Here is a 12398-nt window from a genome sequence, read left to right as displayed (position 1 = left end):
TAAGCATTTAAAATGTAAAATAATATGCATGATTTCATAGTCCAACCCTGAAGCAACTTCTAACCAGTAATTTTTACCAGTGAAAACTGGTAATATGCATTACTATTTCCATAGCTGGAAACAGCAAATTATCAGCCAGCAACTTAGAATCTTAAACACTGAGCACAACCTTAATCATGAACCATCTATATATAGTGAGGTCAAAAGGAAAACCGCTTGCTTTGAAATCTTGGAAAAGCAGGAAACATCTGCATCTGAAAATATACTTTGAAATAGTGCATAACAACTCAAAAAATGATATATAGATTAAAAAAACTTATTAAAATATTAACTTAAAATATTAATTTGTTATCTGCTAGCCAAGGTTTGAAATAATACTTTTCTTTGTTATTTTGTGACTTTTTGTTTTGATGTATTTCAAATTCGGAGGAAAAAAAAATGTTAACCCAATTCTCCAGAAAGCATTATGCAGTAAGCACAGAAATTAACAAGTTAAGAAGGGAAAATGATAAACATAAATGCCAAAACCAATCACATATTCTTATCTTCAAATGACAGCTTTCAGATCACACTGTCCCAATGCAATGACAGAACTGGTAAAACCTGTAAAAGAACCTGACCAAGATCTTGACTTTATGAAGAACTGAAACCAACAACTAAGCTTATACATGGACAAATGGTTTTACTGCCTATGTTCTGCTCTGTGTTCACCCTTCTCAGGTCTCAATTACAACCATCCACCAGACCCAGGTAAATCCTCATGCGTTCCCACACAGATCTTCTGAAGTCAACCCTGGGTAGGTGCAAGGGCATACTAGTGCATATCCTCTTACATGACCATGCTGCTCTTACTACATAAAAAATAAGCCCACTGTACATACTGGGCTGACCTAAATTTTCCCCCAATCTTTTTATCATTTCTCAGCAGTAAAAATCATGGAACAACTGCATTTTATGGTCTGTCACCTGGTGGGGTGGCGACAAAAGAAAGCTGTTCGCCTCAAAGCATAGTTTGTTTTCCACAGAGAGGAAATGATGCATTTTTTTTCTTTGCTCTTCTCATCTGTTTCCAGGAAACACACATGCCATTAGAGGATATATGGATATAAACAGAATACAGCAACTTAAGCAGAAATCACCTCTTTGTTAAACAGGTAACCTGTCATCATCCATATGAGCAATGAAATGACATGTATCAAGGTCACAGAAATCTCTTTAAAAGGACAAACTCTTTTAGAGCTGAAAGGAAAAACATGTTTAAGGATGTTCTTGAATAATGAAATACTGAATGTGACTATGAAAAAACACGTGGACTGTCTACTCATGTACAGTATTTTTTTTCTTTTTCTGGTGCAAGCTGTGATAAAGGCTGATGAAAAGCTGCCTTTGTTGAGATTTCAACTACGGATCACAAATGCTAAACATAAACTTGCCCTACAAATAAAGTACATTGCACTAGTGAAGCGTGTATATTTGTCTTCACATGTTAATAGATTTTTTTTTTCCTGCTGCTCAGTATGCCCTCTGTTCAGCTAACAGAGCTGTGTTTGGGCCACTTAAAAGCAATCCAGCTGTACTGTGGTTTTCTAGATAATGAAATAAATAGTTACCTGGACCTATAGCAATGATGATGCTCTTTCTCTCAACCATTCTCTTCCTTTCTCATATGGCATTTGTGCTTTTTGGGTGTTTTGTTATAGAACACAAGCTTGTTATACATTATTAGGAAGTATTTTTGATGTTACATGAAGCAAAGGTACTGTGGACCACTCCGGACTAAATGTCTCTCCCACAGTTGCTTCTGTGACCCTGGCTTAATTTCCAGTTCTGCATTCCTACAAACTTCCCATAACTCCGGAAAGCAAGAGCCCTCCCAGCTCCATTCTTCATAAGTAGACTGCCACGGATTTACAAAGTTAGGTCCAGCAGATAAGAGATTCTGCCAGACACAGTCTGCTTTTTTACATTAGTAAACTTTTCCAAATCATAAGGACAATCACCTCCTGTGCCATTTTCCTGACACTTCATTCCTCTGTGATCATGTCCTGCCCACCGTGCTGCAGGGTTGTCTTCCTCAAAGCAAAGGAGGCACATCCTTTACAACGAGGAGAGCAGGCAATGATATTTAAAGCCATCTTCACCTAAGAACAAAATTGGGAAAATCTAATGCTATGAGAACTGGTTACTAAGGTTATGAGAACCTCCTACTCCTCTATCTTAATTAGTTACTACAGCTATCCTTTAAATACAGCACTGTAACTCACAGTAACCATTCCTGACAGCGACAGTAAATTTTTCTTTTACTTCTACTGCATAATAACAAAATAATTTCATTAACTTCATGGAGTGATGTTCCTCTCACTTACACTGCTTTAAATGAAGACACAGATGACATCTCCAGGTAGCCTATCGGGCCAATATTACATATTGTTGTTCCTACTAAAATCTTGGCAAGAGAAGTCCAACTTCTTTGAAGTTATATCGAGATCTTGCCTTTTTAATCTCTCAAGACTCTTAGCAATATTTTCACACCATTTTCTTCTCTCTCATTTCAATACAAGTTGAATTTTTACTTATCTGTTATTTTTGCATATTAAGGAACTCCGGTTGGATTTCAGAAAATTAAAAGAGCTGTTTCCTTTAAAACTAAAAGTCCTAAAAATCCTCAGTAAAGGCAAATGCTTATTTTGTAAATACGCAGCTATTTCACTCCTTTTCTGTTTCACTTTGGTTTTTTCTTTTTTAATCTCAGTGTATACTACACAGAGCTTGATTTATTCTTTGACTGCTTTTAGTTCCAAAAGGTCCTTACTGCTGCTTTATTATGTAAACCTCCTACTCCTCTGTCTTTTAGCCTTTGTTGTTGCAGCATTATTGGGATCATATAAACAGGCCCAAGAGCTGCTGCTAAATAATTGAAATTCATTTCATTTTTAGAATGGATTCTCCCTTGGAACATTCGCTGTAATAATGTTCTACTCCTGAAATAAATTTCCATTTCCATTCACTGGCGTGCTTTTTGTGAAGACACTGAGGAAAAAAAAAAGGAACTAAAATGGGTAAGAATGACACCGAGGAGATATAATTAGCCAAAATTCTTTAAAAAAAAAGAAAAGGTATGTTACATCAGCAGTTTTATTACCATGGCAATGAACACTAAAGCTAAAGTTTTGAAGATTTTTATATGCAGAAAATATGTATAAGGGAGGCCCTACTTCCCTTCCCCCCCACACTATAAACAGCAGAACGTATTAAAAGTTAATCATCTTTTTACAACTGATCTTGATTTCTTTGTGTAACTGGGATTAATTCAATCAAATGACCTATTTAAAGGCAGGCAATTTGCTGCTGTTCAGTGTTAGAGCTACAGTCAAACACCACATATAAAAAACACCTTGTCTAGATCATGATATAAATCAACATAATTTAAAATAGAGCTTTATTGCAAAACTAATGTCATCTGAAAGAAAACATAAGAAGACAGAGACTGAAGAAGTGAAACATTTTTGTCTAAGATTTATACCTAACTCTTGTAAGAATATAAATATAATCTCAGTGCAGGAAGAACTGGCTTCTGCTAGAAACAAAGCAATAAAGCTGGCGCACACATTGCCCATAAAACTGCAGCAGCTCAGTCTATTGCAGTCTATAAACAGGGAGAGACAGAAAGAACGGTTGTCCTGTCATGGACACCTCATGCTCAGCCATGCCAGTATCACTTTTCTGTCCATCTCTTCTCCTAGCACTGCCACAGCTCCCACCTGATGTGCTTGCTGATGCTGAGGTCCTAGCCACTCACTTGCAAAACTGATACGGGCCAGTGCAACTGCCTGTGACACTGATGATTTGGGGATGATAGAACAGCTTCTGTCTTAAAACACTTAAAGATCTGTTAAACTTTATCCTAACAACCACAGGTTCCACCTTTACTTATAAGACTAACCTTTTAATTCAACAAATTAAAGCTCCAATCAGCAAAACACTGAACACGCTCTGAAATGGCAGTGTGTGAGTGGTTCAGCCGAGTTCACTGGGACTACTGACATAACTAAAATTAAGGAAGTGATTTTTTTGGTCCAGATCCTAGGCAAATTGACTCCATCGTGTACTTTGATACTAAGTTCCAGAAGCAAATGCTAAACTCTGCAAAGCAAACACATTTTCATGGCAGACTGCATTGTCCTACTGCTTCACAGTCACACACACAAAAAAAAGACTAAACAGAAGAATCCATGTGCTTATCTACATAATTACATTTATAACCTCTAAGGTTATAACCTATAAGGTTTATAACCTCTAAGGTTTATAACCTATAAGGAGGAGAGCTGCTACTCAAGCAGCTCACTGCACACGTTGTTCTTCTGGGCAGGCGACAGACTGTGATTTACTAAAGCAAATAGTCATGAGGCAGTTATCAGACTCAAAGTCCGAGAGGGACCTTCAGATTCTGGCCTGATCTACAACACTCTGGAGAACGACGGTGATAAAGGCAAAACAAAAATGTTATCATTCACTGTGATTCAGCTACCTGGCAACATATTGTGAACAGGTGTGGCAATGTTAATATCCTGGAGGTGCTTCAGTGTCTCAGTGTGGAACAGGCGAAGCGTAGATCCAGATGTGAAGGCAATCCAGATTCCCACTCCAGCAACAGCCATGTGAGAGATTACCATCCCTTCCTCTTGGTGGGCTTCAAAATGGCTCTGTAAGAAAAAACAGGGACTCTGTGCAGAGATGCAACTGAACATCATCATTCAACCCTCCTTATCAGCTCTTCAGTGTAGGCACTGCATCTTTGTCCTCCGTGTCAGGGACAAAGCCAGCTTCCTCTGCTTTGCTCAGGATATGTTCTGACTGCTGCATATGATGTGTTAATATTCCTGTTACCTTTTTTTGAAAATGCATCATCATTAGTATGGAAGGATTCTAAGCTCTTGAGCTAAAATTCTACCTAATGAGAGGGTAACTTCACAGTAACTTAGATATTGTATTTATTAAGAATATTGCATGGTAGGGGCTGGCAAGCCCATAACAGCTCAGACTTAAAAGGATTTTGTATTTCTTTATTGATACTCCTTTGGGAAAACTACCGCAGATGAGGTTCCTGGGAGTGGGCAGATTTTTTCCTAATATGTTACTTTTATCTACAGAACTCCACTTTAAAGAATAAAAAATACTTTTCTTCTGTTCTGTTAGGGGGTCTTTTCAGAACGAGGATAACAGAATCAAGGAAAAAGTAATCTTTAGAAAGTAGAGTGTTTATGAATGTAAATACACAATTATTTGCTCAACTACGTACATAACAACATAAGCCTTAACACTGTGGCTCACAGACACTTGTGAATTTCACAAGTATTAGCTATTTTGTTTTCCTGTCCTTCAAAATATTGATGCTTCTCATTAGAAAGGCCAAAATCCTCCTTCTGAAGATAAGTAATACAAGACACTGAAGAAAGACCTTTTTTCTTGATCTAGTGCCTTCACAGTTCCAACTTCTGCAGGGCTCCAGGAAGGCCGAAACCTCTCTACATGCCCCTGTTAACATGCAAGATAAAGCTGTAGTAAAGTTCTTTAATCATTAACAAGAAGTAGGGATATTTTTTTTCCAGTTTTGTCTTGTAAGTAAACTGTCTCTGATGTTAGACACAGCCTTTTAATGTTGTGCCAGCTATTATTAAATACAGAGAGCTATTCTGATAAACATAAAACTTCCTTGGCTAAATAAATGACAAACTGTTCCTTGGATACAAATCTCTCTCTGAGGGATATGGAAGTAAATATCTGCTCCAATATTCACACTACATATTACAGACTCTTAATTATATTTGCAGATAAAATGCAAAAGTACCCGCTTCCTCCTTGTAAAAGTACACTTAGATTTTCCATGCATTACAATTAAGAGTTACATTTTGGCCATTTTGCATCAAAATCTAAATTACATGTTTCTCAGGATAAGCTCTTAGCCTAAGACAGTTATGTTTTGAATATATTAGGGTTATAGATATATTGTTCAAATTCTCCATCTAAATTCAACAAACAGGCTAAGATCAGAGGTAAAGAATAGAAATTTAAGTTTTTACAAAGTGTAACTTCTGGTATTATACTTAGTAGGCACTTAATTTTCTTTTCATACTTTATTACTCCATAAATTAGTACTTTCCACTGAGAAATTGTCTGTTTAAAGATAAGGGGAATTATTTTTTTTTTTCTTTTAATTTGTTAACATTATTCTTCACATGTTCAGTTTTTAGTAAAGGAACAGAGAAGTTTCTCTTCAGCTATTAGGCAGTGGTTCAGTTTGAGTGTTACTGTATTACCTTTTGACTCTTCGAATAACAACACTGCAGAATGCATAGTAAGCACCTCTGGCAGGCACATTTATATTCACTGTTCTCCTCAAGTAACCTCCATTCATTCTTTACCAAATGATATACACAATTTGAAAATCATACGATTTATTCAACAAAAGAATTCATCCATGAACAACATCTTTCAAAGCTAGAAAGAGCTCTTATGACAAAATTTCCTGATAATCTCATCATGCATGTTTCACTGCAAAAAAGATTTTAAAATAGTAACTTCTGTTACAGACTCATACATCGCTACACTGATGACCAACTGACTTTTGAAAACTTCTCAGGGACAGATCCAAGGCCGCTAAAGTGAACCTGACCAGCAACTTGCACTGTTTGAAATCAGAAGAAAAATGAAGCAGATTGTAAGAAATGAATTTTCTCTGGAGTGGTCTGACTGCAGCTGACAATTCTGTTGGTGCCACTGTAAACAACTTGCACATGCATTTTTGTCACATTCCATTTTTACCAGCCAACTCATTATACTCCCACTCAGTCTGTCCTGCCGCTCGTACAGCTGTCTGCTGAAACACGTAGACACATTTAAAGTAAAACTGTAATACTGTCAATGCCACAAGAAGCATGTAAAAAGAACTATACTTCTCATTCAAAGGGTCTTCTAACATGGAGCAGGAACATACTCCAAACCTGTACGTTTTTTTACAAATGCATACGTTTTTGTATAGAGGATAGCTTTGACTTATCTGTTTCAATTACATGTCTATCTGAAAACCAATAGCTGGCCTTTTTCTTCAATTATTTTTCTTCTTCTCATAACAAGAAACAGAGATATAAAGGGACAAAAATGTCTTATTCCCTTTGTTATAAAAAAAATTGAACTTCTTTTACTTTTATCTTTTAGTTTTCATACCTACATTCCTCTCTATTCAGAACCCAGCTTTTTTCCCCTCAGGCTCTCTCGTTCAAACTCTATAGCAACACAAGAGCTGCAGAAGACATTCTGGATGCCGCAGCCCGCCTGCCCAGCCGTGCAGCCCGACATAGCTCACTATTGTTTCAGCAGCACGGGGCATAGCTGGAGTCTTTCTTTTGAGGGGGTGCTCACTTGCACCAAACAGCTGCGCCAAGAACTGAACCACGATTTCTCAAGCTTCGTGAGAGATGCATAATGGGTATCATTGTCCTCAAGATAAAACAAATTACTTTTATCACTTTAAAGAAGTTACAGTACTCAGGCAACATACACTCGTGTATAGGGATTTTCATTTGTTTTGTTTTTTCAGCTGAACATTTCAGAGTAACTCGTGTATAGTTAGCCAAGTTTTAAAAACAAGACAAAACAAATCAGGATGGAATGCCATTCAATTGGTGACTTTATTCCGTTAAATACTCTGGCATTTTTTGTTGTTTTTAAACAAACACATACTGCCTTTGCAGAGTGTAAGGGTCTACAGGCACAGACACAACTATGGGATCAAGGTCTATACCCAACAGCAGTACAACTGTCACATCTAGGGTCAAGACTAAGGACAAATTTCTTCTTCACAGAAAGAGTACCAGTGTATGTAATTAATATAAAACAGCAATTGATGCATTTCTCATATGTCCCTTGCCAAGGAGCTTGAGGCATTGTGCCAGTTTGGGGGACTGTGCCATTAAAAGACATTTCCTAAAACATTCTATCACAGTAACATATCGTTAAAACAAGTGAATTGAGAGTCTTATCTGTATTAGAGGTCAAAAAAAAGCAGGAAAAGTGAATAACATCCAAACCCAATATATAGGATGCCAAACCTGCTCATTTACTAATAGTTATTTTTTAAAAAGCTTAAATAAGAATCTTAGAAAAGCAAGGAGGCATGGAATGAGATTGTTTTCAAGGATAATGTACTTTACACTTAGCAAATGCACAGACAGTTAAATATGATGTACCTATGAAGCAGGGAGTGCCTCACAAGGATGAAGTTTACAAAATGGTCTTGAATATGCTCATGGGCTTGCACAAATACGGCCTTAAAAACTAGTCAGGTGCCTTTACAGATAACGTCTATGACACAGAGCATATAATATGTATGCACGATAGTAGAAAGCAATGAACAAACAAGCAGCTGTAATTTGAAGTATATGAAGGAGTATATAAAGGAGTTCAGCAAAGAGGGAAGAATAACAGTTGAGCTGTGCAACACCTGGATTCCTGTTGATAGAGATTAATATTACACAAAAAAAATTTTGAGTCAAATAATTACTACTAACTCTCAACAAGAGAGGGCACAGAGGGCACATTTCCTTGCTGCTGTTTCCCTTCATAAAGCAAAGCTTCTGCTCTGCACAGTAAGGAAGAGGTAGAGGTAGCTCAGATGTATTCAGCTGCTGATATTGTTAAAATATTCCCTATAGACAAAGTCTGAATTGCCTGATGAACAATATCATATTGAAACAATATTGCCAATGAACATGGTATGCACATCATAGCAGATCATAGCAGATATTTTGGAAATATAAACCGAGGAATTTATCAAAACAAGTCAGGTAACTGAGCAGGCAGCAAAAGCAAAAACATTAGTGAGCTGTTTAGTCTGGTGAGATGATGAAAACAAGATCAGTACTTGCGTGTATCTTAGGATCAGTAAAGAGGTAACAGAAAATCATCATTTGTTCACAAGTCTATGAGGAAGACGACATGCTATGGTATGGATACTTATGTGGAATAAACAAGATGACCCTCAGCCAGCCATACAAAAATTCATCACGTTCTTGAATAAAATTATCTGTGACAAGAAAACATTATTCAACCCATACACACCATTTCCGGTTGCACCATTTCTTATATGTTGTTTGCTGCAACATTCATTGCCTGTATATTAATTATAGCTATAAAAGTCAGTGGATCTATAATAATCTGAGCTCTGAATACAGTGGACGGGTTAGTTTACAAGGCACTCTGGAAATGAAAAGAAACCTCCTGTGGTGCTTTTGTAGGAAAACTTGTAGTAACAGCTGAAAAATGAAACTACCATGTCTGAGAGATATTGATAGAATATTTGTCATTTTATCTCGCTGAACTTCTGTTTTCAATACTGCAAGCCATTATGCTATACTGTATTTTGATAGAGTAAGCTTTATACATTCTTTAATCCTCAAAGCTTGCCTAACTCTGGTTTTGTTCTCCTGTGCCAAACCAGCACAGCATACCCCAAACTGCAGCCATACCACCTGATCTAGGAAGAGCTTTGTGATAGTATTAGGCCAGAATTGCCAAACTTTATTTACAGAGATCTAGCTGTACGTAACCAACCTCACACAGGAACAATCTGGCTGTGATCTCTTACCGTTGCTATGTATTTCTTGGTGAGAATCAGAGAGATTCATCTTCAAAGTCTGTAGGACAGTAACCAGGTAACTCAGAGGCTACCCTGCCCCCCGCCAATGAAGCTAACAAAAGATCATTTCAATCACCTATCCAAATCACTCTTCCAAAATCTTTCCCTCATCATACCATTCAAACTATCAACAAAACAAGACTTAAAGAAAAACAAAGTAGGAAAATACAAGATCCGAGCATCTACTTGGATGAAACAAATCACGCAGAAAGCACAGATAAAGACAGAGGAAATTAGGATGTTAGCTATTTCCCTGCAAACCCATGACAATGACTCACAGAATCAATTGTACCAAACAGACGATTGTTGGGAGAAAACACGATCATCAATGAAACAAAAAAGCAGCTACAAAGCACACAAAGAAGGAGGCTGTGAGCTCATCATGATTCCTGTCTGAAAGAACTTCATGGCTGTAAACATCATGCAACTCAGTGTAACTGTATTGTAGGTTGAAGGAGAAGCTTAATTCCTAAAGCTTCATCAACTCTAAACTTAAGACCGCCAAGACATTCTTTTGGTGGAGGCTGCAATTTTGACAGAAATGAGGGCTTAATGCTTTCTGGAAAATGTGGTCACAAATATGAGCTTGAAATCCTTAACACTCTTCTCTCCTTCCAGAAAAACTGACTTTTGTATGATTATTCATTGGAAAATGTCCTTATGGAAAGCAAATTTTTGTAGGCCACTGAGAAGCAAAACTCTGAAGAAATATATTATGAAATCATCACAAGGTACAAATAACATCTAACTATGCAGAGGCAGTCTCAATTAAACCTTCTTCTGGAATTAACAGGCAATTCCTACAGGCACCCAATTCTTTGCTGCCTTTCCTCAAATCCCATTTTTAAGCAAACCTCTTGCTCCAAATACTCTATGGGTTCCAAGCACCTTATGAAACCTGGGGGAAAACAGAAGCCAACCTAGGTCTAACGAGATATCAGCAGAGAACATCACGGCAGAATTTCAAACTGCAGGGAGTGGGATTTAAGAGAAATGAAGCCATATTTCATTAAAAGCTTCCTGAATCGTAAAGCTTCTTAAACAGATTTTAACATTTAAAATGTCACCACTTATACCCCGTAGCATAGTATGTGAGCAATGCTTTTAAAAGTGTTTACCTCTATGGAATGTGTCACAGTACTGATTATAAAAATTTGTCCACCACATGCAGCCCAAATGGTCTCCTCCATCACAAGCAGACTTCTAACAGGCAGAACCCCCAGTTTAACTATCTTCTGAGGTTCTGTGTTCCACGTCCCATCTTCAAGAAAAAAGAAGAAGAAAGGTTATATACAACAGAATGGTAATCTTTGTTTTAAAACAGTTTTGAAAATGCTCTCTCACAAGCCTACTGCTCGAATCTCTGCAAGTTGCCACTTCAAGCTACACTGTGATTTACATATATTTAATTTTAGCTTCTAGGGTAAGTTTGTAAGGGTAATACAACATTAAGGGGAAAAACCAAAACCAAACACTCATATATTTGTTAACTGAACAAACTTTATCTGGATTAATTGATAAACAAGGAATCCCACATTGCTGTTCTGATACAACTGCTTTCCTTTCCAGAGGAAACCCAGTCAGAAAACCACAGCTGATATAATTTTCTCCAACTCAGAAGGAGCTCACAACCGATCTATTTCAAGATGAATCAATTTCCAACTAGGACAGAATCATCTTTCCTGTGAAAAGTAGTCAGCAAGATTTTTACTGTAGGTTCTAATGAGCTCAGATGACTCTCTAAGAGCATGTTGATGGAATGGACTTCCTGCTACTAGATGCTTCATTTAAGAAGGAAATTCTTTTTAAAAATAAATTAAAACTTAATTTTGTGTCATATCTTCACTTTTCCTATGTTTTCTCCCAACTATAATCCACAGTGTTTTCTGTGGACTGCATTTAGCAGATCCAAATTACATCATGCATGTGTATGTGGCACAATCAATTATTCAGAGACCTTCTAATAAAAACTGCATGCTGCCACTTACGGCTCTGGTCACTCTCACTTGCCATCTCTTTGAAACAAGGATAGTAGATTATGTCTCTCCAAATTTAAGAGCTAGCAATATGGGCTTCTTGAAATAGTTGTAGCTGTGTCTTTTATGCATACAATTTGACATACTAAATATGTAAATAATAATTTTAATACTTTTATATTAGTTTATTTCTATTGTAAGCACTCATTGAACATAAAGTCTCAAAGATTGCATTTCTATCCAGTATGCTTTAGTAATAATATCAAAATCTGTTAAAGTATCTGTTTTAACATTGAGATAAAATATGTCAGAGGCCCCATTTCCTCACTTTAAAGCCTTCTTCTTGCATAAGCTGCAGAAAAGTTGTCTACTTTACTGACACCACTTTCAACTCAGTAACCGCTCAAATTTTGATGGATGAGACCAAGGTAAACACATCTTTAGGCAAGCACTTAAGTACAACTTTTTTCTTTTTCCCCCAATAACAAGTGCATCTTTTATTATCTGCTTAGATAAAGGGGTACGAAATTTCCTCCTTCACAATAACAGCAGCAACAACAATAACGAGAAGCCTCAGCTCTGGAGTACTTCTCATTGCTTCTGCCATCTGAATGATACAACCTTCGCTGAGTCATTCTCAGGATGTGGCTCTCCTCTGAAAGCATCTTTGTAAAAATGACATTTCGTTTCAGGCCGTCAAAATAATTTTCATAATTTTAGTTTGCAAG

At 37.0% G+C, this 12398-nt stretch overlaps 1 protein-coding gene across 3 annotated transcripts in view; it reads right to left on the bottom strand.

Annotated features, from left to right (window-relative positions):
- The window catches only part of ARHGEF10 (Rho guanine nucleotide exchange factor 10), a 115321-nt gene that overhangs the window by 9195 nt on the left and 93728 nt on the right, over positions 1–12398 (bottom strand). For all 3 annotated transcript variants that reach the window (XM_072855140.1, XM_072855142.1, XM_072855141.1), the window contains 2 exons: positions 10813–10955; positions 4529–4703 (listed from right to left, as the gene is read on the bottom strand). In XM_072855140.1, the coding sequence (XP_072711241.1) occupies positions 4529–4703; positions 10813–10955 (318 nt within the window). The remainder of the gene's footprint in view (positions 1–4528; positions 4704–10812; positions 10956–12398) is intronic.

This window comes from Ciconia boyciana, chromosome 3, assembly GCF_034638445.1.
Source record: "Ciconia boyciana chromosome 3, ASM3463844v1, whole genome shotgun sequence".
In the NCBI taxonomy this organism is placed as follows: domain Eukaryota; kingdom Metazoa; phylum Chordata; class Aves; order Ciconiiformes; family Ciconiidae; genus Ciconia; species Ciconia boyciana.
The sequence above is the reverse complement of the archived record's forward strand: the minus strand, read 5'-3'. Positions and strand labels throughout refer to the sequence as shown.